Source organism: Triturus cristatus, chromosome 9, assembly GCF_964204655.1.
Source record: "Triturus cristatus chromosome 9, aTriCri1.1, whole genome shotgun sequence".
NCBI classification, from domain to species: domain Eukaryota; kingdom Metazoa; phylum Chordata; class Amphibia; order Caudata; family Salamandridae; genus Triturus; species Triturus cristatus.
Window position 1 is genome coordinate 842,066,657 of NC_140592.1, and position 26,984 is coordinate 842,093,640.

General features: G+C 41.8%; 1 protein-coding gene across 2 annotated transcripts in view; it reads right to left on the bottom strand.

Annotated features, from left to right (window-relative positions):
* ZFYVE21 (zinc finger FYVE-type containing 21) overlaps positions 1 to 26,984 on the bottom strand; it is a 215,742-nt gene that overhangs the window by 139,784 nt on the left and 48,974 nt on the right. For both annotated transcript variants that reach the window (XM_085626284.1, XM_085626285.1), the window contains exons 2-3: positions 6,441 to 6,491; positions 2,029 to 2,197 (exon numbers count right to left, since the gene is read on the bottom strand). In XM_085626284.1, coding sequence (XP_085482410.1) covers positions 2,029 to 2,197; positions 6,441 to 6,491 — 220 coding nt within the window. The remainder of the gene's footprint in view (positions 1 to 2,028; positions 2,198 to 6,440; positions 6,492 to 26,984) is intronic.

Below are 26,984 nucleotides of genomic sequence, written 5' to 3' on the forward strand. Positions count from 1 at the left end.
CCAGTTCCGCCATGCCTTTTCCCCATATCTCACACACCAGAGTACCGTGCCAGACTTCAGCCCCATCGAAGCTAAAGTATTTATGGGAGACCTAGGAGAGCATAAAATTACCAAGATCTACAGAACATTAGTAACAAACAGCCCCACTACCCTAGATAAAACACAACCGGCGTGGTAGCAAGATATTGGCCCACTTGATGATGAAGACTGGGCAGAGGCTCTGAAATCCCCAATAACTGCAGCCATCGCGGCACGCTTACAATATATCCAATTTAAATATCTTCATAGCGTTTACTACACCAGGTATAAGCTTTGGCGGGCCGGACGGATTGCATCTCCGCTTTGCTTGTGGTGCCAAATGTCCGATGGTACTCTTATACATACGGTGTGGCAGTGCACCACCCTCTCTGGGTTTATGCGTGGGGTTATTCCATGTTTATCGGATGTTCTCGGTGGGATATCCCCTACACATCTCACCTGGTCTTGCTCTACATTACCGATGACATCGGGGGTAATATCTATAAACATCATTTACAACTGCTGGGCCTTACATTGGCTAAGTGTGACATTGCACGGACATGGAAAGACGCGTCCCCACCACCGGTTGGGGTGTGGAAGAAGGGTCTTGATTTTTGCATGGGGATAGAACTGCTTATCTTTAAAGCGAGAGGATGCCCGCAGAAACACCCCAAGATTTGGAAGCGGTGGGCGGAATACCGTGGGCTGGTTTTGAAACCTATCCCAGCGGCCTCCATAGATTAATATTCGCGACAATGGAAGTGGGGATATGCGATAGACATGGGTGTGGGTATGTATGACGGAGAAATGTGGCTAGACCTAATATGTGATATGCAATGCAGCAGTAATGTGACACTACAGCTCCCTGTTGGGGCATTATGCTATATTGTTGTTGTTCTTCTATGGTTTGATAGATATCAAAAAAGTCAACATGTATCTTGTATTGGTTGGCCAGGTCCATTGTGATTGCGAACAATAAAATGTGTTGTGGAAAAGAAAAGTCATTGCTGGTGCAGCAAAAGAGGATATTGAACACAAAAAAATTGGACCAAATTCAGGTCACAAAGGCTGGGTTAGACATGTTAAAAGTTAAATAACTAGGTTTCCAAAACTACAAGATGCTGGTAGGAAGGTAGTTAAAGTAAACGGCAAATAAGAAATTAAAGCAGCACGGACAGTTAAAAAGAGATAAAATAGATTAGTGACTGTAAGAGAGAAAACGTCAGGGAAGAACAACTAGAGAAACATGCATTTGCAAAGCCAATAGGTGTTAAATTAACACACTTGCACATGAACATTGGTGTGAGGAATATATGAGAGAGCCAGCAGATAGGGACTAAAGGGCTATAGCTGTAGAATTGTCCTTCATGCAGCTCAACGCAAGCACTCAAATGGAGTCAGAGGGATGGACTCAAACAGTTAGTAGCTTTCAGTCAAAAAAGAGGCTGATTTAAGAAAGAAAATTGTTGAAAGGAACAGGCCCAAACTTTATGGGCCACATGTACAACACATTTCGATGGTCGCAAGTCCTACAATTTGCTAAATTAGTGGAGTTGTTAGTAAAGATGCAAAGGAGGTGGCAATCCATTCACAAATGGGAAAAGGGTCCCCTTTGTGAATTTTGAAAATATTGTCTGGCCAAGTAAGCAGTGGTCCAGAAGACTACTGGCAACTCGCAAAGCATATATTATATCCGCAGTCTAGTAGCGAGACCTAAAAACTGGGGGTGGGGGGCATTTTTTATGCAGTGGCTCAACAATAATTAAAACAATAAAAGCAACCTTTTAATATATAAATGTATATACTTTTTTGTAAACACTTGCTACCACACTTTTGTCATTTGTTTGTGCCGTTACTATTACCAAAATTACAGGCACTCATCTTACTGCCTTCAGAAGGACGAGATGCTAAGTTGGCCCTCCCAGGAGTTAAGCCTGTGATCTGCAAATTACACACAGATTTCAGCATAAAGTACAGAACTCACCGAGCTATATCACCAGTGATACATACCACTCATGAGTACTTTTAACTGGCGGTCATAAAACTCCGTTTCCTTCTGTGACATCAGTGCACATTCTGCACACTGGCGCACTGGGTCCACAAAGCACATACGAGGCAGAGGCACTTTTTTACTGCAGCACTTATCGCAGTAACACTTCCCACATCTCCGACAATGATGCTAGACAAAAACAAGGTACCCATATCATTAAAGGTTCTGGAAAGGGAGCTGTATATTTTGAGGTAGCAAATCTGCTATAGTTAAAAGTTTAGAGAGGGGACAAAAAACACTTTATAATTAAACCACGTTCCAGTTTGTACCAATCTAAGCTAGGCTGTGTCAATCTTTTACCGAAATTTAAGTAACACCACAAACAAAGAATTTTTACTAGAAAATCATTGGCAGAACAAGATTAACTCCAAGGGTTCACGCATTTCTGTACTTTGAGATCTACACATGGATAGCAGGTTTTTTTTTTTTTTTAATCATGGATTCTAGCCCTGTAAATATCTCTAGCTTACGAATCAAGATCACGCAGCTATTCAGCTTTATTACGTAGAATATTATAGACCAGGTTAATCTGGCACTGATCAATGATAAAGGTGAATGAACAAAAGTATGGTTTCGATCTTTAACAAAATTTAGGCTGCATTCCTTTTGGTGTTTCACTTGAGTTACAACCAAAACTCAGTCACTTACACATACTGCACTTGAACAGATTCTTGATTAGGAAACCACATTTGAGGGTTAAACTTTTACTTCTGCTACCATTATGGGGTATTTGTGAAGTGACGCATTTGAGAATAAGGCGGACACCTGATACTAGGGTGGTCTCAATGTTAACTGTCTAGGTGGCGTGTATCCATGTTGCAAAGTGTCCGTATATCCCTGCCTCAAACTGTTGGATCTAACGGTCTATGAATCATCCTACCAGTCTGTGTCTCCATCGATTTGCACTCCTGTCTTAGGGTACATGTCTGTGCTCCAGTGTGAGTGTCTCCCGTCCGTGTGGTAGCATTCCTAATTCCGGGTCTATGCTCCTGTCCAATGCCTCTTCCCACCATGTCAAGGTCTATGACTCTCTGGGCATGGCTCACCATTCCAGTTTGTTTATCACTATCCTCGTGTTTATGTATAAATTGCACCCAGAGCCTACTTGGGAGGCCTCACTGCAGCGGACACACGCTGCTGCCTAAGAAATTGATTTATCCAGAGAAGAACAAAAATAACCTATAGTGCACCGTCACTGTAATCAGCAGAACGCTGTAGCGAATTTATAGAAGAGCTTACCGGCCATCTAACATCCGGAAGTGCCGGCCTGACCTCACTTTGAGAACCCGGCTGGGTCCTCACGTGAGTTTTTACTTTCACCTTTCACTTCACTGTCACAGAGGCAGCACTCTCTTCATCCAGATGTCCCTACATCGTTAGTCCTGAGGAGATCCCCATTGATAGAAGGGTAGAAACGCCATCGACAAGTAAAAAAGAACAGACTACCCAGCCCGTATCATTGTGTACTGAAGCTGTAAAAAATACTGTATAAGAATGGTCGTTTTTCACAACTGATGGAAACCGTGTACATAATAATTCACTTTGTATATTCACTTATTGGTTCCATTTCTTCACTTGGGGACACAATGCACAAACAGTACTACTTTGGACTGTAAGAAGTGTACCTATTGTTTATTTATTTATTCATAAAATATGTTATACCGAGCAAACTGTGTAGAAGGTTTTTCTTGCCCTCCGACATTAGATGGTCCTTTTTATTGCAAATGTGCATAAGTATTTCAAATATTAGTTCTATTTATCCACAGGAACCATTGTTTTCTTATATATAAACATTACCCTGGTTCCGTCGTGAGTAGGGTTCCCCTGTTACTTCCTTAGACTTTTGTATAAAGATACATCATGGGGCAGACAAATAGGCCTTGCCTTAGGAGCTGCAACCCAAAATATACTTTCGCACCCCGCACAACACAATTGCCCACCCACAGGGGATGGTTGTATAGCCTCTGGCATATCCTGGGTATGGAGAGAATCTCCACAACGCTCGCAGGCCAGGGCACCTCCTTTGAGAAACTATGGGGTCCTTTCTTGGCGATCCTTACTCAAGAACTTCGGGAATTTACATGCCCAAAATATCTATATCTTCTGCGTTTGACGGAGACGGAGGGAGGTTCCAGCTCCGACGCAATCTTGTAATGTGGATCAGTATCTTGAAATAATAAACCGGAATCGTAGGTGGGTGGGAGGGACTTATGTTGGGAATGTATTATTGTCTTAGTTTTATCGTTTATTTTATTAAGGATATGTAATGTTGCACCTTGCCTTTGGGTTTTGTCCCTGGTGAATGTCGCAATTGTATTATGCTCAATAATACAACATAGTAAAAGTTAATAAATAAATTTGAACCTGAAGATACATTACATCAGGAGCATCCATGTTTCTCGTCATGAGGGCCTTGCATTCCAGTCCCAGAATGCATGCCTATTTCCTCGTGTCAATGGTGTCTCACTGCTCTCTTTTCTCCAGAAATAACAGACCAGGTCTCCCTGTCCCCGCGTTCCGAACTTTGTAACCACATAAACTAGGCGTGTGTACAACAGAGCCTTAGTTAGTAACATATTGACTTGTAGTAGGCAGGACATTACTTCTCTTCAGAGATCAGTCTATGGGCTGCAGCACCTCAGGATTATTTTGAAAACAGTCTACCCACAGGGATTGATCAGAGGTGGTTTGTGGTCAGTGTACTAGATTTTCTTAATCAGGTACAATAAAAGCCAAGCATATGTTCCAATGCGAGAAACAAGGTCTATAACCTGAGACATGGTCACCTGTCAATATTTAATCTCTTTCTAAAATCAGAATCTTATGTAAGTGAATGATCCAAATAACCAACTACCGAAAAAACAGAACATATCCAGACTCAACCATGTTTGAACAGACTACACAGACACACCTCAATAAATGCATGCCCTCTCTCTTGATGTTGCATGGAACAGAATGCCAGAATAAAGACCACTCTCACCGAAGAAAGCTTTTAAGTTATTTCTCTTTAACACTGGCTTTACAGCCTAAAACCACTGTCCGATACTAAACATTATAGGAACAAAAACAGGCTTACAAATAGCAGAAGTATAAATACATTTTGGACCTCTTACTTTCCTAATATGTGTGTGATAGTATCTCAGCAGCCAAAGGTTTTCGAGGAAACTTAGAAAATTTGAATACAGTTTGACTGAAACAAAGATGTTGATGTTTACATCAAATCAGGACAAATATAAATATCAGAAAGTATTAGGCATGGAGATTAATTTAAGGTATTTTTGGGCTGCTGAAAGATCAAAGGCTGAAACACAATTTGGCACCCACAAAAGTGCTGACATTTGGAGCCTGCTGGTGGTGGAAGCTTCAGCCAGGGGCTCTTGTAACCATCTCCTTGCCTGCAATCAGCAGCGCACTACCCCACCCACAATCGACCAGAGTTGGTGGTGGCACTCTGTTGATGGCCTGAAAATGAGGATGAGTAGAGCCTGGCTTGGGATGCCCTGGTGCAGTGTGCAGTGCTGGACCTGCAATGAAGGAGAAATCAGATCCCTTGCATGCTGCTGCCTAACTGGGCTGCAGTGAAACTAAGATGGCAATCAGGGAAACAAATGATACCAAGAGGATGCACCTGAATAACCAACAGTGGAATCCATCATGCACCAGAAGACAAGATAGGATGTTAATGAGTGCCGGATCCTGCTCCATAACTGGAGTAGAACTCTGGATGCAGGTCAGTGGAGCTGCAAGTCACACCATTTGTTATGCTTACAAATCCTGTGGAAGCGGATTGCTCATTTCCAATCAACATATATTCTGGATTTCTCAATGTTTTAAGGAAGAAAAAAGGAGGATTTCTTCTTGCCTCACAGAAATGCAGGTAACAAGTGACTGCGAGATAAGGCTGAGACTCCATTAATGAAGAGCGAGTCCTGATACACTCCATCAAAACATTGCATTCAGAACTGGCTAAGAATACCAACAATGCTGTGGAAAAACGTTGGGGGGCATGCCAAGTTTGATCTGTTTGCAAAATTTGACCTGCAATGGTTTGGGTACCAAAACTCCAGTGAGGCTGATTGGCACTGCACAACAAGCCGTTTTTTGTTTTTAAAGAAAATTCAAGTGAGGCGATCAACAAGATGGGTGCAAAAGTATAACAACTTGATAAACTGCTAAAAGGAACTACTAGCATTTTTAAGAGAACCCTGGAATACAAACGTACTATACATATATATAACTAAGCTGGGAGAAAATTATCTTCCTGAGAACAGATATTTAAAGTAGGCTGTTTTGCCTTATAGAAATTCCACTGAAGTCTTTCTTCACGCTCTAGCTTAAACCGAGCATTCAAAGCATTTAATATTTTCCTTACCTTTCTAGTTATGAAATCGAATTTGGTGTCACACTGCATACATCTTGGACACTGAAAAATAAAAAGGCATACTTTGAAAAACCACTACACATTGTATACTTGATCTAGTCTAGTGCACTACAAACATTTCTTTCACTCTTGATTTGGTCAGACTGTATGTTCCATTAATAAAACTGTCAATGAATTGAAGCACAGTGAAGGGGTCTTCTTTTCTTGTTCACTTGATGATTCAGGCCAAACTTTAAAATAACCTGAATCAGTTTGCCTGTCCATATTATTTACTTCAATGTCTGTCATTTTATAGTTTATTATACATAGTTTGTTTTAATAGTTATGACAAACTCGGAGGTTGAGAACTATTCTTGCTTTCTACATCAGTGATTATCCAAGTCTGTTTCTCATTCCAGGGAATCTAACCAACTGAAATTTGCACAGATTACACCTTTACTAGGAAAGGACCCTCCCTATAACCTATATAATCAAGCTAACTACTGCCCCCTTTGCAGAGTTTCTTTTCCAAACAAGACAACAGAATATCAAATAATTACACAAGTATGTAAAAGTACTCAACAGAGTTCATGACTGCCATTCAGGCTTTCACCCTCCTAAGGAAACAAGTCCATAATGAATGATAATCATGAAGGAATCATTGTAGGTAGAGAGGACCACCAGCTAGAAGCCACATTCTTTCTAAATATATTCACTGCTCACAGCATGGTGTATCACCAGTTACTTATTAAATGACTACATAAGTGTGGATAGGCATTTGGAACTGCTGTCAGCTTGATGGAATCCTGCTGCCAACACTGAAGCTTTAACATCAAAACTGATTCGGTGCACTAAAGTTCCTGCATCCTACCTGGTGAGGCCCAACATGACCATCAAAGTCACAGCATTTATTCCACATTTACAAGTGACCTCAAATTTAACTCAAAAAGCAATACTGCGTACAGTTTCGGTTGTATGTAAGTAGACTATGCCCAGAGCCACACCCAACCAGAGAAACATAACAGAATGTCTATCACACCCATAACTGGTTGAAAGAAAGATGCTTATACTTGGAGTTAATTGACAATGACTCCATCAACCCCCCGTCTCTTAAATGGCTACAGGTGACCAACATCATGGTGGCAACAGCCACAAACCTATGCAGCTTTTGACAGCACAGCGTCCTTTATACACATGAATATATTTGTCAAGTGTGTGAATTCCCTCTTAATAAGTTGTGGTGAGGAAAAGGGTATATGATATGAACAGGAAAGCAGACTTTTTTGAAGATACTCGCTTACAATTTTCATAGTGAAGTAGCAAGATTGTCAATCCTTGCAAGTTTGTACTATTTGAATATAGTGTACTCAAGTCTACATACAATTGAAACCGAATATCTGTAAAGGATTATTTTTTTTTTAAGCAGCAAGGAAGCAACTTTAGTCAGAAAAACATATATGCCCAGCCTTTTAGTCATTCCACTGACTCCCTAAGATGCAAAGTATAAAATGAAAACAAGCAAGGGCACAAAATGTAAAGAAGAACTGGTACCAAGCTATACTCTCACTGGGATACTTTGCTTTAGTCTGGCCTTCCTTGTTCTGGGACCCACGCAGTGGGATATCTTGGAACAAACTCCCAAGTTCTTCAAAGTACACGTTGTTCGGCAAGAACATTAAAACACAACTGATTAGACAACGGTTTGTATGTTTGTTTTAAAGGCACATCCTTGTCTTGGAAGGCCCAGATCCTTTCTCCCATGCTGCTTAAAAATAATGGTCTAAAAGGAAAGGAGTCATGATGGCGGCAATGTACAACTGAACCGCAGAGCTCCGCCACACGAACAATAACCAATATGCATGAGACAAATATACAGAACTCCATTCAGAGATTAGTCACAGTATGCCAGGGAACCTTAGGTAGGCTGCTGCGGCACCCCGGGTTGCGTCTGCAGAACAGGACTCAGGAGGTGAAGAAGAAGTGGTGAGTGATTGGACTCAAAGATGAGGATTGTGGAAACCCGATCAGACTAAAACACAAAGGCTTCCCATAGGCAGGCACTGCCACAATGGGAACACTCGTTACAGAGTGTGGTGGCCATTTACCAATTGCCAGAAAACGACTGGCTAAGCAACAAGAACCAGAAGAAGCCGTAAAGGCAAGATGGCAGCAGAGGGCTGACAAGACCTATGGCAGTGAAGGTAATGAGCCAGGACACTGATGAAGATTCTGTATTCAACCTAGCAAACGGACAAGAAGCAAATAAGGGGGGGGGGGGGGGGGGGGGGAGATAATGTTTTTTTAAAACATAAGTTATCAAAAAAAAGCAGTCTCTTAGCCAGACCTAAACACATGGTGTCTTATAGCTTTACAGCAGCTGTTTTATGGAGTAAAGAGCTTCACGGTGTGGATGTAATTGTTAATATAAGCACACATTAATTCACTTTAAAATTGAAAGAGCCAAGTGCCTCTTACTATGAGGAGTGAACATTTATGGATAATTAGTGAACCCCACCAATAACTTCATCTGGCAACTCAAAAGTGATAATTGCCACGCATTGTTCAAGCACCAACTTAAAAATGGAAAAGATATCAGATAGGAGTTTTAAATGGCAACGGTATCAGTGAAAATTGGTTTGTTCCTCTGCCCAGGATCAAATAGCTTCAGCTTTTGAGAGATTGGCAGTGATATCAATGGATGAAGATGTCTGTGTAAAGAGCAGTGAAGTCTTCGGATAAGATATTTAGAACGGATGTGGTAAGGAACCAGTTTGGAACTAGGCATTGAGGCTGTAATTGGAGACATGATCAGTGGTTTTTTGAAGACATCTTGTTGTGAAGTCAATTTCATCACATGTTAACTGCAATGATGTACAGCCTCCGGACCTATCAGCTGTTAACAAATCAAAAGGACATTTGATGGGAGCTGTAGTCGAGCTCTTCCACCCTTTGCTTTCTAAAAGAGCGTCAGGATAAATTACAGAATAAAATGGTGACGAGGCAGAATTTCCCCTAGATGTATAGAGAAGAAAGAGTTGCGGACCTGAGTAGCTGGTTAGGGGCAGAGCATTGAAATACAGTTCTGATGATTAGTCATTCAGCACATTAACAAAAAAGTAATGTATCCTTCCAGACGGTGTGCTGCTTGAAGATGTTCTGGAGATTTATTTCCACACGTGAAGACATGACATGGTCAGCACAGCCCGGGGCACATTTACAGCAAGGAGAGTAAACTGAGAACAAAAGAAAAATGCTGCTGAATAAGTACACAGGGAGGAGGGACATGGGAATAGGATGAGGGGCTGGAAAGGAAAAAACACACTCAATGAGCGCTTAAGCAAAATGGGAAAAAAAGTTCTCTAAAAGTGAGCAGTGGAAGGGCTAAAGCCAGCCAATAAGAGATGGTAAAAAGGCCCCACCAGATCCTTCCTACATTGCCGAAGGTCAGCGGCGTCAACGTGCTATAAGCTTCAACTGGTAAATAACCCTTCATTTTGTCCTCTCCTTTTACCTAGGCTCCCCTGAGATACGTGCCTTCTCCTCCTTTGGCTTCTCTACGCTGCCACTACACTTGTGGTGCTCTTCCTTTCCCCACCATCATCCCCACCACACCCTCTCTACTCTACAATAATGTCGACCAAACAATTAAAAGTGGAGCCAACTGCTACAAAATCATTTACCCTCCCAATATGTCCAAAGAGTCGGAAAAAGGTTCAAACATATTACCTTGAACAACTTCCTAATTACCTTTTTGTCAACCAATACCACAGCGGCTGACATGGGAGGCTCAAAACTAACCTCATCTTCACTAACATCTCATCTTGAACCACTGTCTTCAACAACTCATTTAAAGTTACTTCCCCCTCCACAATCCCACACAGATACCAATTAAACATTTACCCTTAAGCTTGCTTCAATGGATCACTCACTATCTCCCTTTACAACAACAGTAAGGTCATGCATCAAGCTAAATACAGGTCTCTCTCTCTCTCTTTGATCACCTATTTCCATCCCTGATCACTATCCTTGGCACTGCGATCCCTCCCGACTCTCCAATGGACTCCTCCCTCACTTCACACTCCCCTTTCCCAGTCCACCTGGACACCAGCAGGCATTTCCCACAAAGAGGAACAGCATCCTCCACTGGCCCACCCGCTCCCCTCCTTCCAATCTCTCCAGCCAGGAATTATCCTCAACACCACATCCCAGCCAATGGCCAGCAATCTCATTTACCCCCACGTACCTTCTCGGGACTTCAAAGAAACCCTCCCCCAACTAGGTTATTTACCCACTTATCCAGTCCATTTTTCCAACAGCCAGACTACCCAGCTCACCTAGCGACACCTCCACCATACGCTCTTCCTTCTTATTCACCCCACTCTTCTTCCCCTGCTTTCTCTCCCCTTAACCTGAATCCTTACCACATCCCATACATCTCTCCACACCTCACCCTCATTCCTGTATTGCCGCTCAACCCATTACTCCCGTATGAGAGGTCAATTTCCACTCCCCTTTTGCCTAATCAAGAAGAACCATCCACATCTACATCTACCCTCCTGGATAATTGTCCTCATCATCCATGTCTCCGGCCTTCACACACTCACACTACTTCGCTCACGTGCCATCACCCCTCCTTCTCTCTTCACCTTACCCAAACCCCTGCCTTTTTTCAACTTACATCTCTCCCCTTCTTACATACCATCATCACACTACAGACCTCACCCTTCTCCACCTCATTTAATACACAATATATCTATCTCCTTCAATGAATGCCCTGAGAATGGTTTCTACACCACAGCAGCACCCACTCTTATTTCCAACCAACACCACTTGACTCTGCACCCTCCATATCATAATACATTACTCTACCACATCTTCATTCCTCCCCCACTGCTTACTGTGCCTCTCAAGTTGAACTCCCCCCTTTCGAGCAACATAACTTTCTGTGCTCAGCTCTGTTCACCTTAGGAAAAAAACTAGGCCACCTCATCCACTCAAACTCCCAGCCTGAAGCTACCATCTCCCACCCAAGTTATAAAATGTCTACTGTACCAGACTCCCCTGGCGAGTACACAATACCCTAAACTCCTTATCCCGAGGAGTGTTCTCCTCCCACGCCCCAAAAGAGCTACACACAATCCGTCCCCAACAGATATTTCCAATTTACTGGCTTGTTACAATACCTCCAACTCCCCTACTTTCTCTTCTCCAGACAACACAAATCTTTGCACTACACCAACCATCTCACTGGTCTGAACCAAACGCCAGCCAATTACAACCCAGGCATCAACCTTTAGAAACATCCCCCCTAGCTCTTCTAAAAGCCCGACACCCCCTTCACCAAAACAGTTTTATCAGAGCTGTGCGGTTTGCTTTACAACTGAAGATCTGGAAAAAAAAATACAATCTGGAAATCTCAGACGTCAATCACTACAATCTTGATGTACTTTTCCTCAATGAGACCTGGTTCGAAGACACCTCTCACACTACTCTCGATCTTCTGCATCCCCTGGCCTATTCCCTTATCAGAAATGATAGGGTGGGTAAAGTAGGGGGGAAAGGCGTCAAAGCTATGTTCAGAAACTCCCTTCAATTCAAGGAAATCCCCAGTAGCTCTTTCCTCACCTTCAGATAGCTTTCGCTGGAACTACATGTACAGCACAGCTCCCCATTCAGGTTTTATGCCATTTATCACTCGCCAGTTGACTGCTCTGCCTTCGCCAAGGAATTCACTGACTTTGCAAATAACCAATACTCACAAAGTAATAAACTGATCTTTCTAGGCGATTTTAATCTTCACTGGGGCATTTTGGAAGATTCAGCTGTCAACCAGCTTGCCACATTTCTCTCAGGAAATGATCTCTTACAACACAGCACAAAACCAATACATTCCAACGGCTTCATGCTTGACATTATTTCCAAAGAAGACATGCTTACAGTCGATAATCCTATACCAGTAGACTGGTCTGACCACTTCCTCAGACCCTTCTTATTACACCGATCTCATTCTGTAACCCTTGGCCAATCTAAAATGGCAACTACCTGGTTTCGCAACACCAAAAACATTGACCATGTGACACTCTGCAACACTGCACAACCAGTCTTCATCCCAAACTCTGACGTCGATTTGCCCACCCAGTGTCTCACCAGTCTTTCCGTCTTGATAAACAATGTTGCTCCACTACAAAGCAAAAAGAAAGAACCCACACCTTCTGCCCCATGGTTCAGTAAGTCCTACTATGATGAAAGAAAGAACCAGAGGTTCCTGGAGAAGCAATGGAGACAGTCCCCTTACACCGTTAATCTCTCTTATCTTCGTTATGCAAGATCGCGTTATCACAAATGCATCTTTGGAGAAAAAGTGAATCACTTCAGAACTCTCCTCGACTCTGCCGAGAACAGATCTAAACAACTATTTGACCTCGTCAAAACCACCAGCAACTCGTCCTCAACCAGCAAATTTGATGACCCCTCCCAAGAAAGCAACAGAAGTTGCACAATTCTTCTATGGAAAAGTGAAATCGCACATTAACCAGGTCAGCCATCCCTAGCAACATTGCAACAGACTTCTACACCTACGTGCTCCCCTACTAGACTAGTCTGGTTAACCTCTTCCAAGGTTCCCTAGCTGATGCCCTCAAAACAGGTCAGGTTACTCCACTTCTATAGAAACCCTCTGTCGATGTGAATGACCTTAACAATTGCCGCCCTATTACCAACCCCCATTTCCTTGCTAAAATCACTGAAAGATGTGTAGCGGAGCAACTCTCTCAACATATAAAGGACAACAGCCTTCTTGATGAATTTCAATCCTGCTTTAATCAAGGATGCAGCACTGAAATAGAATGGCTACAAGTTATCGACGATGCACTGCGAGTACTTGACTTGGGCACCTTCTGTCTCCTGATCCTTCTTGACCTATCTGCAGCCTTTAACACTGCTAACCGTAACACTAACACACTAAAGTAAAGAATGGTATTTGAAGGCACAGTGCTCAAATGGTTTGAATCATACCTCTCGGGCAGATTTCAGATGATTATAATAGCAAACTGTTTCTACATCAAAGCCTGTGGATCAAGCGTCACTCCAGGCTCGATCCTCGTGCCCACCCATTTCAATCTTTACACGGAACCAATGGAAAAGCTTCTAAAAAGGTCTGTGATCTATTATCACCTCCATTCTGATGACACCCAACTCTACCTAAAGGTGTACTCCGCACACAACATTTCAATCCTCGACTCCACCCAAGATCGGATGACATTGCATCATCAAATTCGGAATCCCTCTAAAACTGAATTCCTTCTGCTCTCAACCTCAAACTCTCCACCTCCTGTTCAATCATGGATGGACAATCTGAACATTCTTAACAACAAACCTACCATTGTTGACTGGGCCAAATCACTAGGTGTCATCCTTGACAAAAGACCCAACTAACATTCCCAAATGAACACCATGGCCAAGAACACATGCTGTTAGAATCAGAGGAGAATGAATCACATATCCCGTTTTTGCCAGGGTCTTACGATCTTGTGTTCTGGAGACCCTCATTCACATATAACTCAGGTTGCATTATGGTTGGTTCTCCGCTCTGTTGGTTGGGTGAGTAGCATCATTGTGTCTTTGCTCACTTGAGTGTTCAGTTCTCCAAGTGATCTGCATTCCTCCACCTGGAGGGAGACCGTCTGGTTTTAAGACAGCTGAAATTAGAGAGTGAATAGTGTAAAAAAAGAGTTGATCAGAATTAAAATTACCTCCATTCCTTTGTTTAGTCATTTATTTAACCAGGAAGGGGCAATATGAAAGGGTGACACACGCTACCAACTGCGCCTTCTCTGGGGGATTTGGCGTTTCATTCTTGAGCAAGACCTGAAAACTCTGGTTCAGTCTTTGGTACTCTCCAGACGGGACTACTGTAATTCTCTCCTTGTTGGCCTCCCCAAAGCCCACCTATCCCCTCTAAAATCCATCCTCCATTCAGTGGTCAGTTTAGTCTATGGGGCTAAAAGAAATGACCATATTACACCCAAATGCCAAGACGCCCTTGGGCATTTGTGCGCTTTATAAGTCTCAAATCAAACTGATTTCTCTTCGCTGGCTTCCCATTGAAGCGATGTCAATTTACAAGACTGTCTGCATTACCCATAAAGCCATACGCACCTCCATCCCTCACTACCTGGTCAACAAACTCAAAATATCAAGCGGTTCCAGACCTTCACACAATGCTGAAAATTTACTGCTCGAACCTTCATTTTTCAAAAGGGAAAGACTTATAGCGCTGCCCTTCTCGGGCAATAAGACTAGAATTTGGAACTAGTTACCTCCAAACCTTCGGATCACTGCTTCTTTCCAGATTTTCAAAACAGATCTTAAAACTCTCATCTTCCAAAGACACTTCTATCAATAATTCGCCTCATCTCAGGCCATGACCCCGATTGTCACAGGACACTCACGAGTGCTCAATTTTGTAAATATGTAATCTGTACTTGTATAAACCTAATAGCTCCACCTTTTCGTATTATATATTCTTGAATGAATCTAACTTGTTAATCTATAAATCTCACCACGAGTACAAATAAGTAGTTTTACCTACTTCTAGGCTACTCTTATTCCTTATGTAATTTACTTTGCTCTATTCTAAAGCGCTCTGACACCACTGGGTAAAGTTTGCACTATATAAAAATGCATTAATAAATAAGGAAAGCTATTGAATAGAAAGCAAGCAAATAAGATTGATAGTAAAGCCAACGGAAAGCCGCGGGCAGGCTACAAGCCCCTGTATGTTCATAGTAATTTGTCTTTTGCAACCAGACTGCTCGCAATAAGTCCACAGGGAACAACATTAAGGAAACAACAACATATAGACCATATACAGACACTGCACACGTACGTTCTGATCAGCTCAACATGTAGGGATACTTATACTGAAAAAGTATAAACCCACAGAAGGAGACTCCTGGACTATGGAATACAGGCTATAGAACTATATTGCATGTACAAGATGAAAAGAACCAACTAAATTTAACATAAAAGAAATGCTATATAAGTAGCTGTAAGAAACTGGATTATTAAAAGGGGTGGGTGACTACCCACCACAAAGAATAATCTCAGCCTTTGTCAGGGTGAACCCTTAAAGTCAGTAAATTAACCGGCGCTCAACTCCCTGCTAGGTATGGCACAGTGCAGACAAGGTTAACTTACGGCAATGTGTAAAGTATGCAGTACCAAAAGAGTAACAAAGTAAAATGCAAAACAATAAAAATCCCAAACTGGATTAGAAAAAAGTTAAAGAAAATAACACCAAAATAAACAACCAATAAGGGTAAAAGGAGACAGGGAATTTGGAAGTTTTAAGTAGAAATAGAGCCAAAAAGTAAAAAGTGCCAATGATCATCAATGGTCATGATAGACCGAGACACTTGAGCAATTTGAGGCTGGCCGCGATGGATCATGGAAGGGACACACCAACCAGGTTCACCTTGGTCAAAGACTTTACCTTCCCCACCAGCAGACCAGCAGACCAGTAAAGCAGCGTTTGATGCTCAAGCTGGATTTGACAATGCAATGTCAAAAGATGCCCACGGCCACATTGCATATTTTGAGAGACATAGGAGTCTTTCTGCTCAGTAAGGTCAGCCTATTGTTAGCTCCTGTGAAACATTTCTTGACTTTTTCACACCTATTCAAATGCTAATTACTTGTTGGGAGGTGCTGGAGAGCAAATGCAAATTAACCTACAGGAACTTAGGGCAGAGAGAGGATTAGTTTCTAAAAGATACTTTTCCTTAATCTATATTAAATACCCAAAGGCTAAAATTCAAGCGAGTCCCGTCCCTAAAATACAGTGCAAGGATTTTAAGCTATACTGTGGTTTTTCCATAGGTCAGTTAGGCCTTCCACAGTGAAAATTAGCTTATGGGTGCTAGTCACTATAAGGACAAGTTAACATTGAATTTCTACGTGTCCTACTTTTAAATACTATGCACCCTATCTTGTGGGTTACAAGGCCTACATAAGGGTGGCTTACTCCTATTTGAAAGACGGTTTGACATGTCAAAAGGGTTCATTTTGATAGGTCGAACTGCAGTTTTTACACTGCTACAAATTAGAATGGAAAGCCTGAAGCTATGTTTGCACTGCCACTGTAGTGGATTGCACAATAGGTGATGCAGTCCACTAGTGGCATTTAAGTTCCAGGCCTAGGGTACATCTTGCCATAAACTAGGTAGGTATATTAAATATACTAATTAGGACTATTCCAATATAATAATGTTTAAAGGGGGAGCACATGCACTTTATTAATCTTAGCAAGGGTAAAATGCTCAGACTTCTACAGCCAGCATAATTTCAAGGGGCCAAGTAAAAGGTAAAAAAATCTAGGTTGACCTCTTAGTGGTAAGGCAGATGTTCTACAGTAGAGATATAGCCATCTGAAAACAATCATATTTCTATGTACTGCAGTGTTATTTTTTATATATATCCATATGGTGTAATGTGCAACAATATATTTTATAATCAAATATGGATGTAATTTCTTATTGATTTAAAGTATCCCTTAACCACAAATTTGATTGCTACGTTACATGGGTCTAGTAGAAAAAGAAACCATTTTATTCAGGGCGGTACATTTGCACATTTCTGCATTTCCAGTATAGGCAACTAGAAACTGAAGTTTGGGAGAATAATGAGTTCAGTATTGAATTCATGAAGATCTTCTCCTCAAGGATATCTTGCCTTTCCTCTAGCTGAAGAGTCTACCACCGGCTCATTAGGTGCGTTTTTTCACAAAGTAACAAGTCTCTGTCACATGATTTGGCTCCATAGACTTGTACTAGGAAGAATATATTTATAAACTGTCCTAAATTAAAACAATTTTAGCATTAGGCCCAACGGACCATTTTCCAGCATGAGAGCCGATTAGTTGAAATTACATATGTCTTATTTGCTGTGCTGCTTGCTGTTTTGCATTAACTCACATTACATTACGGCTTCCAGACAGGTTGTGTTCTATTTTTAACAACCAATTCATCTCAACTGATTCTGCCATTTCCTCTGCTGGCGATATCAGCAGTGCAAATACACATTTTCATCACAAAATTGCCTCCTGGGAGGCCTTCTATATCTGTGGTGATAGAGGACACACTTAGAAGACTAAAATATGGATAGATTACAATATTTTGATTGTTCAGTTATTTCCCATAGTCATGCTAATTGAAGCTTTTTAAAAGCTAGAGTGAAGGATAGAAGGGGTAAAACACACATAGAAGACATTTTTGTTAAGTTGCATTAGAAGGGAATAAACGAGGGAACATGCATTCAAATTACCATCAATAATACTAAGAGGTCTCAGCTCACCGAATAAACACCACGGTGCCGGGACTATTTGCAGGAGTGCAGCTTAGAATATGTGTTTTTACATGAAACACATTTAAGATAGGATGCCCAGGAGAGAATGAAATATAAGAAATAACCTATCCAGAAGCATTCAGGGATGTGGAATTTCTTTGGCCGGCACAAAAGACATTTTTGGGGGTAAAGGCAACAAGTTTTAATGTCTATTTTGTCCTTGGGACAAGTAGGCCCAACCCCCTGCTGCCAGTTTACAGTACCACATTATGGATCAGGGAAGGGCATTATCTGCAGTGAAGGTAATATTTGCGTCTGTGTGTTAATGCTGTTCAAACTTGTATTCATGGTTCATTAATGCAAAGCCTTTATTATTAGGGTGAGGGCTCCAAGTAAATGTTATAAGCTCAGACTGCACTACTGACAGTGGTTAATGTATAAAAATGTGTGCACATGTTTTCAAAGTTTAGCAATATGAGGCTATGTATAATGCTCCCAGAATGTGCTCTGATTAGATGCAAATATTTGCAGAAGATTGTAAGCAAGATTAATGATTCTTTGCTTTCAAAATAAAATGCTCACAAAAAATGCAAATAACAATATTTTGCTAAACTACTGTAAAATGTTAGGTACCATTTCTTTGCAGCATCATTTAGAAAAATGTGTTGATGTATGCTAGCATTTCCCAAAAATATTCCTAATGGGAAAATCGGTGTAAACAGTTTCAATATGATTATGGGAAACAAAAATAAACAAGCACTGGCAAATCCAGTAGGTATGAAATTGGTTGGTTTTGTCAATGTGTGTCTTGTTTTGGCACTGTTTTTGTAGAACCTTATTGGTGTGGGAGCTGCCGGGCCCTCACCGTTATAACAAACACTGGCAGAAACAAAATGTTGGTTTTAAAAAGCACACATTGCGACAGTAGTTCTTGGCACAGACGGAAACTACTTTGTGTGTCAATATGGTCTTGTGAAAGAGCAGCATAAGGTCACTCACAGTGAAGCCAGCCAATAGACCGAGACAGAGAGAGACAGAATTGTAATAAACCCAAAAGGTCATGGTTAACGCCAGACCTAATTAGTGATCCAAATATTAAAGAAAGTCTCAAAGTGCACCCATGGTATAAGCCCTTGCATTGAGTGCAAATTTACAGCTTTCATAAATTCACAAGAATTTACAGAAGTAGGCCAAGAAATGGCGCTCCTAGAAAAAAATGTGTCAACTGCATTTAAGCATAAGCAAATATGCATGTGTAGGTTTGCTCATCCGAAAATCTATTAAGTGTTTGCAAGCTCACTTTCCCTCCAACCACTTTTTTCCCCAGCCCAGGAATATTTTGTACATTTGCCATTGCCAGGAGTACATTTTCAACTTTTCTCAGTATGGGAAAAGATTAGAGAAGAGTTGATGAAATCCCTTGAAACATGCAAGTTAGTGGCGTAGCATAGACTCAAAAGGGCATTCCAATCCTGTACCTATTGCTTACTACTGCCTTCAGCCCCAGTATGAAGCTCTGCCGAAACTAGGCAAAATAAGGTAATTGCTAGTATTGCTAGTATTCAAACCCTACTATGGTATGAGCTCTGGCATATTCAGAGAGGCTATATCAGAGCTCTTATATAATGAGATTGCTGCCATAATTTGTCGTTGCATTACATGGCACCAAAGGGAAAAGTGGATTTTGTTAAAGGACAAGTAGATTTATGAAGCAACTTGCCCCACTGACAAGTAGATATTTTATTAAATTCCACACCCCTGAGCATTCTTCATACAAAACTAAAAGAGTGGGTTGGTAAATACAATTAAATACAATGTACCCTTAGAATATGCCACAACGAAAAAAGATCCACTAGGGAGGTATGTACTAGCCAGGTTTGACCACAAAAGGATAAAAGTCTACATAATATCTATGCTTCCAACTCGGGACAAAGCTCCTTTCACTGACACCATATATTTACTCAGTAACCTACGTATGGGAGAGGTTATACTAGGAGGCCATCTCAATCTAGTCTGGGGTGCAAGCCTTGACAGATTGAGTCCCCAGGGGCAGAAAACCAGGGCAGCAGTAAGAATCGAGGTGAGACTTCGGACTTATTGACACTAAGATATACACACACTTTACACACAGAGAAATTATTCTCATTTCTTTTTGGCACTCAACTTTACATAGGAATAGATCTCTTTGGAGACCAGAAAATGTTGCTAGACTACTGGGTGATGGGGGATAAATCGCTGTCAGACCATAACCACGTCTAAGAGAAATGGAAGGTTGTTAACCCTCAAAAAGTAAGCATAAAGATTACGACTCAAAAAATATCTCCTCAAAAATGTGGTGCATGTATGAGAAATAAGGGAGCAGGTACAAGAATATTTAGAGATACACATGGGATATGACATTTGTTTAGCCATCAAGTGTGAGGCATCAAAGGCCTTTTATAGAGGTCTACTGTTAGCACTGAATATGGGCACAAACAATTGGGTGAGTCTAGATTTGTCTCTGCTTTCCTTCCCTCTATTACTTTTTTTGGAGTGGGCACGTTGACATTTGGTGGCTAGTTCCTTGTTAATGACATCACATATATGCCTAGGAAGCTCCATTGCTTGGTTGCCATCTCCAGATCTTTTTAGGTCTCACCTGACCCAGCGCATGCGCTGGTCTGGCGAGACTTATTGAGAGGGCTCCAAAAAGTGCTACCAGGCCAGCCTAGAGCTACAGTGCATGTGCGCGCGCGCCGCGCTTTACCGCGATTACTTTCACTTTCGCGTCCGCTTTGATGTGTGATCGTGATCACTTTCCCTTTCGTGGCCGCTTTGCATAGCCAATAGGTCTCGCTTTTGGAACCTTATAAGTATTTAGTTATGCAACTGTTGCATGGCTAAACACTTATAAAGTCCCAAAGGCGAGACCTATTGGCTATGCCAATGCTTGTTTTTATCTGGCGTCCTCATGTATGTAGCTTCCCTTGTGTCTTAATAAAGTGTTGCTTGCTCCATGTTGCAAATCTCCATACATGTTTTCCAGCAAATGTGGGAGGTTTGCATGTGAATAACCATTTCGTTTTGCAGCTTGATTCTTTCTGGATTCAAATGCTGTGCATAGATTGTGTATGAGTGTTCTTTTGTCATGTGGGAGGTTGGGTAGAGAACGAGTTTGTGTTTGCACACAATTGTTTCAGTACCTTGTGTCCCACCTGTGCTTGCTTTGATTTTAACACAGAAGTGCTTCTTAAAGATATGCACAGAGGACTATGTGGAAACGATGAAGATGTCATGGATTGAGATATCGGCCAAGAAAGCCAGTGTTGCTCCCTTCTTCCTTGTGGAGTATGAACCTTACTATGGTATGAGCCCTGGCATAATCAGAAAGGCTACATCAGAGCTCTTGTATAATGAGATTGTCGTCATAATTTGTCACTGCACCACATGGCACCAAAGGGGCAAGTGGATTTGTTTACAGGACAAGTAGATTTATGAAGCAACCTGCCGCATGGACAAGTCGATATTTTATTAAATTCCACACCCCTCTGCCATTCTGTATCACATTTACACACAGACCGAATGGGTTATACATCAGTCCTATGTTCTAAGTCAGTCAGTACTGACAGCAGGTAACCTGACAAACATTACCTGCCAAACACCTGACTTTAAACAGTCAAAGCAAGGTATTGGGAGGGAATGTGGCCAAACAGCTAGGGTGGCCGACCTCGGAGCTGGTGGACCGGGTTCGAGTCTCGGCATGGACACAACATTCTAGGATTCTCAGCAAAACACTTAATCTCCCCGTGCCTAACAAAAAAGAATGTGTTCATCTGTGATGTAATGTAACTGGTGCTCATGTAAAGCATTCGGATACATTCAGGTCTAGTTCGCGCTATATAAAACTCCACAAAAAAAAAAAAAACATGACAAGACGTTTCACATACCAACAAAATGCACAGTGGCAACACGTCCCATTGTTATATGGGATACATTCAGCTAAACCTGTTTTTTTGCCCAACTGCACTTAACTACTGGGGTTTTCCACCCATAGAATGTCAACAGCAACATTGGAAGCTCCAGAATACATTTCGATGTCTGTTAAAAGGTCCAGACTGACAAAGTGAAACATTTACCACAAGGACACTTGTCAGATATAAATGTCAACACAACAGCAGCACCACTTTTATGTATTCCTAAAGAAAAAGAGGCAGGGGGTGTGGCCAGCCAAAATGGCTGAGTAGATGTAATCCACTGAGGCTCCACTGCATCTAGCTGCAAAGATAGGGGAAACTGAGTGTTCAGCGCTATAATCGGAGGCAAGACACTGGTGATGACAGCAGAGATTACCTTTACATCAGAGTGAGGAGGTTTGAGGACCCAGAATTGATGGATGGTGGCAGCTGCAGCGCGAGGCTCTGAGTTTGCATAGTCTGCTGAAACGCTAGGCACAACGCCTATCCGAACCAGTGTGGGACACCTATCGGAGTGAAGTCTCGACCAACAACTACACCAGGGACCTGGTCTGTGTGCCGGCGAGCCCCTGTAGGGGCTTTTAAGCTGGTCCCGGTGTGTGACGGGATCACAGGTACGACACCTGTACGGCTGTTGGGGGGCTTGTGTCATAGCGGACCCTCCTTTCTTCAGACAACAACGGCGACAATGAGTCTGGCGGCGATGGAAGGACCCTCCCCACCAGTGATAAAGTCAAGGGCCCACAGCCAGGGGTAAAACGGCGGCGACAGACCTGCCCTAAGATGGCGGCTGGCCTCAAGAGAATGGTGAAACCGAGCACCCGAGACCACAGAACAGTGCAGTTGATGCCCAGATGGAAGAGAGTGCAGGGTGCACTTCAAGTTCACTTTTGGCCCTCTGGTTTTTTAGGTTTGGGCACTCTTTATGTCCGCGACAGGCCCATCAATGCCTGACCCTAAAATGGCATCTGGGAGGAACGTGCGACTGATGAGATGAAGTTTTATTTCACCAACCAGTGCTGGGAGGATCACCACATGTTGACCCCGCACAAGGGAAACACTAGTACTGGAGAAAACTGTCAGAGGCAGCCGGGGGGGGAGGAGGGGGGATATGGGGGCTGCCCCCACTGACTGGTTTTGGGGGCAGCCTGCTGACTAGCTGGGCCCGACTAATTCATAAGGAGGGGGTTGAAGGAGTGCAGTTAAATAGATCTGTGCTAGTGACTCTTAAGATAGATCCCAGCAAGCTCTGCTTGGCGGCCTCCCTTTTCTTGGCAGTGAGTGTTTGGCCTGGCCCATAGGGGCGCTCCTTACCTATATGCCTCCAAAGAAAACCCAATCTAACAGGGTCTCAAGCTACTTTTCACTGCGGAAACTAGGATTGTTCACTCTGTACCTAACAAAGCTGATCCCATGGCTCTCATAAAAGAGGATCCGCTCCTTTCCTTGAAGGAATTTAAAAAGGAACTCCATAAGGAACTCAAGGCGGGTATGGCCTCCTCTCTAGAGATGCTTAAATCTGTTCTTAATGAGTAGTTGGTGTCAATGCAACAAGACGGACTCGGTGGGCACTAGGGTAGTAGATCTGGATTCTAAAGTTCTGGAGCTGGATTGACACACAAATAAAATGGAGGATCTCCACCTCCTTACAAAAACAACTCCACACATCCCTACTGAAATCAGAAGATTTGGAGAACAGATTTCGACAGGATAATCTTAGCATACAGGACCTGGGAGAAGGAGTGGAGGGACCTGACCCTGAAGCTTACATCACAAGCCTATTTGCAGGGCTGCTGAGGGGAGCCCCACCAAAGATTAAATGACAGGGTGCACATAGTTGGGACGCTAGAAGCTGGTGACCGGAAACGACCCCGGGACATCTTAGTTAAGTTTTACTCCTTCAGGGTCAAGGGAGCAGCATTACATGCTTTATATTGTATGTTTAAAAATTGTTAGTCTTTGGTAATACCAAACAACAGTCTGCAGGGATTAAATATACACAGTAGTCCTGAAGAAAGCCTGCTGACCCTTAGAGACACACAAAAGGCTGAAACATGTCAACCCGTTGATGTTACAGGTCATTTATACACAGACACATCTCACCGTTTTCAACCTTGCCAAAGGACCTCAAAGTAAATGAGGAGAATCCAGAAAGCAATTTTAATTCTCACTTAAATCCCTCATGCTCCACTAACGAATTGCTTGCTACCCACCCACTCACACTAGGTGCAGTGGGTGAGGATCGATGATGAAGCATGCCATAGATGGTACCTGTGGTGAGGATCCTACTAAAATATCTAAGATATGCTAGAATCCCACTAATCACTTGGGTGAGGATTCTACAAATGTCTAAGACATTGTAGGATCCCGCTAATGATCTTTCAGAGGAGAGGGATCACAGTAAAGAAGGTTAACCCTCCTATACGTCAGGACATGTAGTAATCTCAGTCTACATGTATTTTATGCAACGTCTTAATGGAAATGATTTTTTTTAAAAATCTAGATTGTGATAGGTTCAGCCTTTCTTCCAACCTCCTTTTAGAAATCTAGTGCAAGGTGAAGGGGATGATGCTTGAGCAGTGGCAGCTTCATCACAGTTTCTCAAATGCTATTACTGTATATATAAATTCCCTAAACAAAATATTTTTAGACCGTACAAGTATATGACACAGCAATTCTCACCCCACACAAAGTTAATTTCATCATTTTTGGAGGGGAGGGAGAAGAAGCATATGCATGCAGAATTTTGCGGTTTACACAACATGTATCAAGTAAGAATTATATGTTTTACTGTTCTCCCCTACAACACCACCATTTACATTCTTCCCCATTCTGTGCGGGAAAGGCAAGTATCATCCATGAATCGACTTGCTGTACATGGTCTATAGCACATAGCCAATATGTAAGCCACTGTCACAACTGCGAGTTATTCAAATAGATCCACCATCTTTAACGTTCATTAAGCCTCTAGAGGAAGAACATCTATTGGATGTCAAGTAAATACTACCAAATGTATACGTTACTATGAACAATCAGGTGCTAAGGCTGGGGTTAGAATTGTTTTTTACCTACAGGTAAAGGGCTTCCAACACAGTAAGAAACCATGTCGCAGTGCTGCAGTTCACTAGAATACAGTCATTTGTGTTTCAAGCCATTAAACAAGGAATCCCCATCTCCTTTGCATTTGCACTGTTGGTCAAATAGTTGCATGCAAACATTCAGCCAATGGAAAGATAGCAAATGTGACCGAATAAAGTAATTACATCTGAAACATGAAAGAAAAAAGGCTCACGTGTGGAGACAAATTAAATGATCCCTTTCAACAATGCTCGAAGAGTCCCAGATTACAAACCTAGGAAATTTTTTAATGCTGACGACAATGGACACTTTACTAAGACTTCCAATACCTACTTTCAAGGTACCTGCATAAACTAGCTAGAATAGTCCATCTACTCACCAAACATAACAGCTAATCCCTACCTCACCAACAGTCCCACGGAAGTCACCCAAAATCAGTTGCACAGGAAGAGTAACTTTGCAGATTAAGTCAACGTTTTATAGACATTTATGAGGCCCATTATAAACACCATTCAGCTCCTTCAAATCCATACATGTCTCTTTGCAGCCACTTAGCAGAGAGCTAAGTGACCCTTTGGCTGTAGCACTGCGGTTTGTCCACAATTAGAAAGTTATTTCTTTCTATAAAAGATACCCAATTATTACAATAGGAATCATATGTAAAATGGTTAGAAGTATGCGGTTATGTACACTGAATGAAAATATACTTTCTTACAATGGCTAAATAAACCAACAAGAAATATGCTTGTCTAGTCTGAGTGGGATATCAATAATATTACATTATTATTATTATATCTATGTTTATGTTTTACGTTTGTCAAACATGCCTGCTGGTAAATCAATATTTATAAACTGGTAAATAAAAGCCAAATTCCTATTTATCTTTTAGAAAGATCCTGTGCATGCTTGTAAACACTTTCAAGAAATCATACGCTTATTCCAATTTTCCTCTGGTCAAACTGCCAGCAATGAAATCTTGCTCCAGAGAGGGTAGCCCATCACAAACTTACATACCAAACAGCAATATTCTTCCTGAAACAGCTTTCTTCCTGGTCTAGTCCTTACAAAGAAAACATATGAAGTTTAATCAAATGTACAGCATCCTATCCCAAAGAAAGAAAAGCTTGCGTCAAAGAAAGGATAGTTTACAAAGGCATATCTAACAAAACACAACGAGATGAAAAATGAAATGGTGTCAAGTTTACCACATGACGGTCTAAAAATAACCTACATCGAAATAATTGGGTTCCCGAGATACTAATAGTCTAATACTGCCCAATACTGTGAAATAGCTTCAATGCGCAACAGGCATTTCACAAAGATGTAAATACTTAAAGAAGTGGCACCTACAGATGAAAAGATTTAAGGCATTTCAGTATTCAAATGTTTACAAATAAAGAAAGTGATAATGCTAGATATCGAAATCAGTCTTATTGCGTAGACTTAATTTTAAAACATGCTTACATATTACCATTTATTTTAAATGTATGTTTAATTCCAGTTTATCCAAACTGTACAAACAAACAATTTACATAATTGTGAAAAATTCCAGTACTCCATCATGAAATCTAATCAAACATGCCAATAAGGTTACACCATCAGAAGTTAAGATACTCACAAATGTCAAACTAAAATTTACATTGGCCTGAATAATGGAATAAAAACACATAATCCTAAAGTACACTAAATTTGTAACATTAGCATAATAAATATTGAGCGGAGTAATTTTTTAATGCATAGTTTACATACAAGTCTTTGGAAGGGCGTTCCCAGTCATGCACCTGAAAGTGCCACAGCTGAAAAGCTATTACCATAAACCACGCAAGAGGCCAGGGAATCGACGTTTATGATTTATTCCCAATCACAGGCCATTCTTACTTTTAGGATTGTATAGTCTGGGTACCGTGTTCAGTACTGTAGTAGTTCTCCTCCGGGTGCCCTATAGAGTAGAGAAGTGGAGAATTGCAGATGTCCCGATTACCTCCTACAAACCCTCCCTGAAATAGGTACTGGTCTTAAATAGAGGACAGGTGGCTCAACTCTTTCCTGGGCAGAGGAAGCTCCGACATGACCCTACAGTGAAATGGCCTTTCCTTTAAAGGCCAGATCACTCCACTTTCCATGGCTTTCTGCTGCGTTTATACAAAGCTGCAGTTTTGGAGAGAAGCCCCTGAAAGCAAGT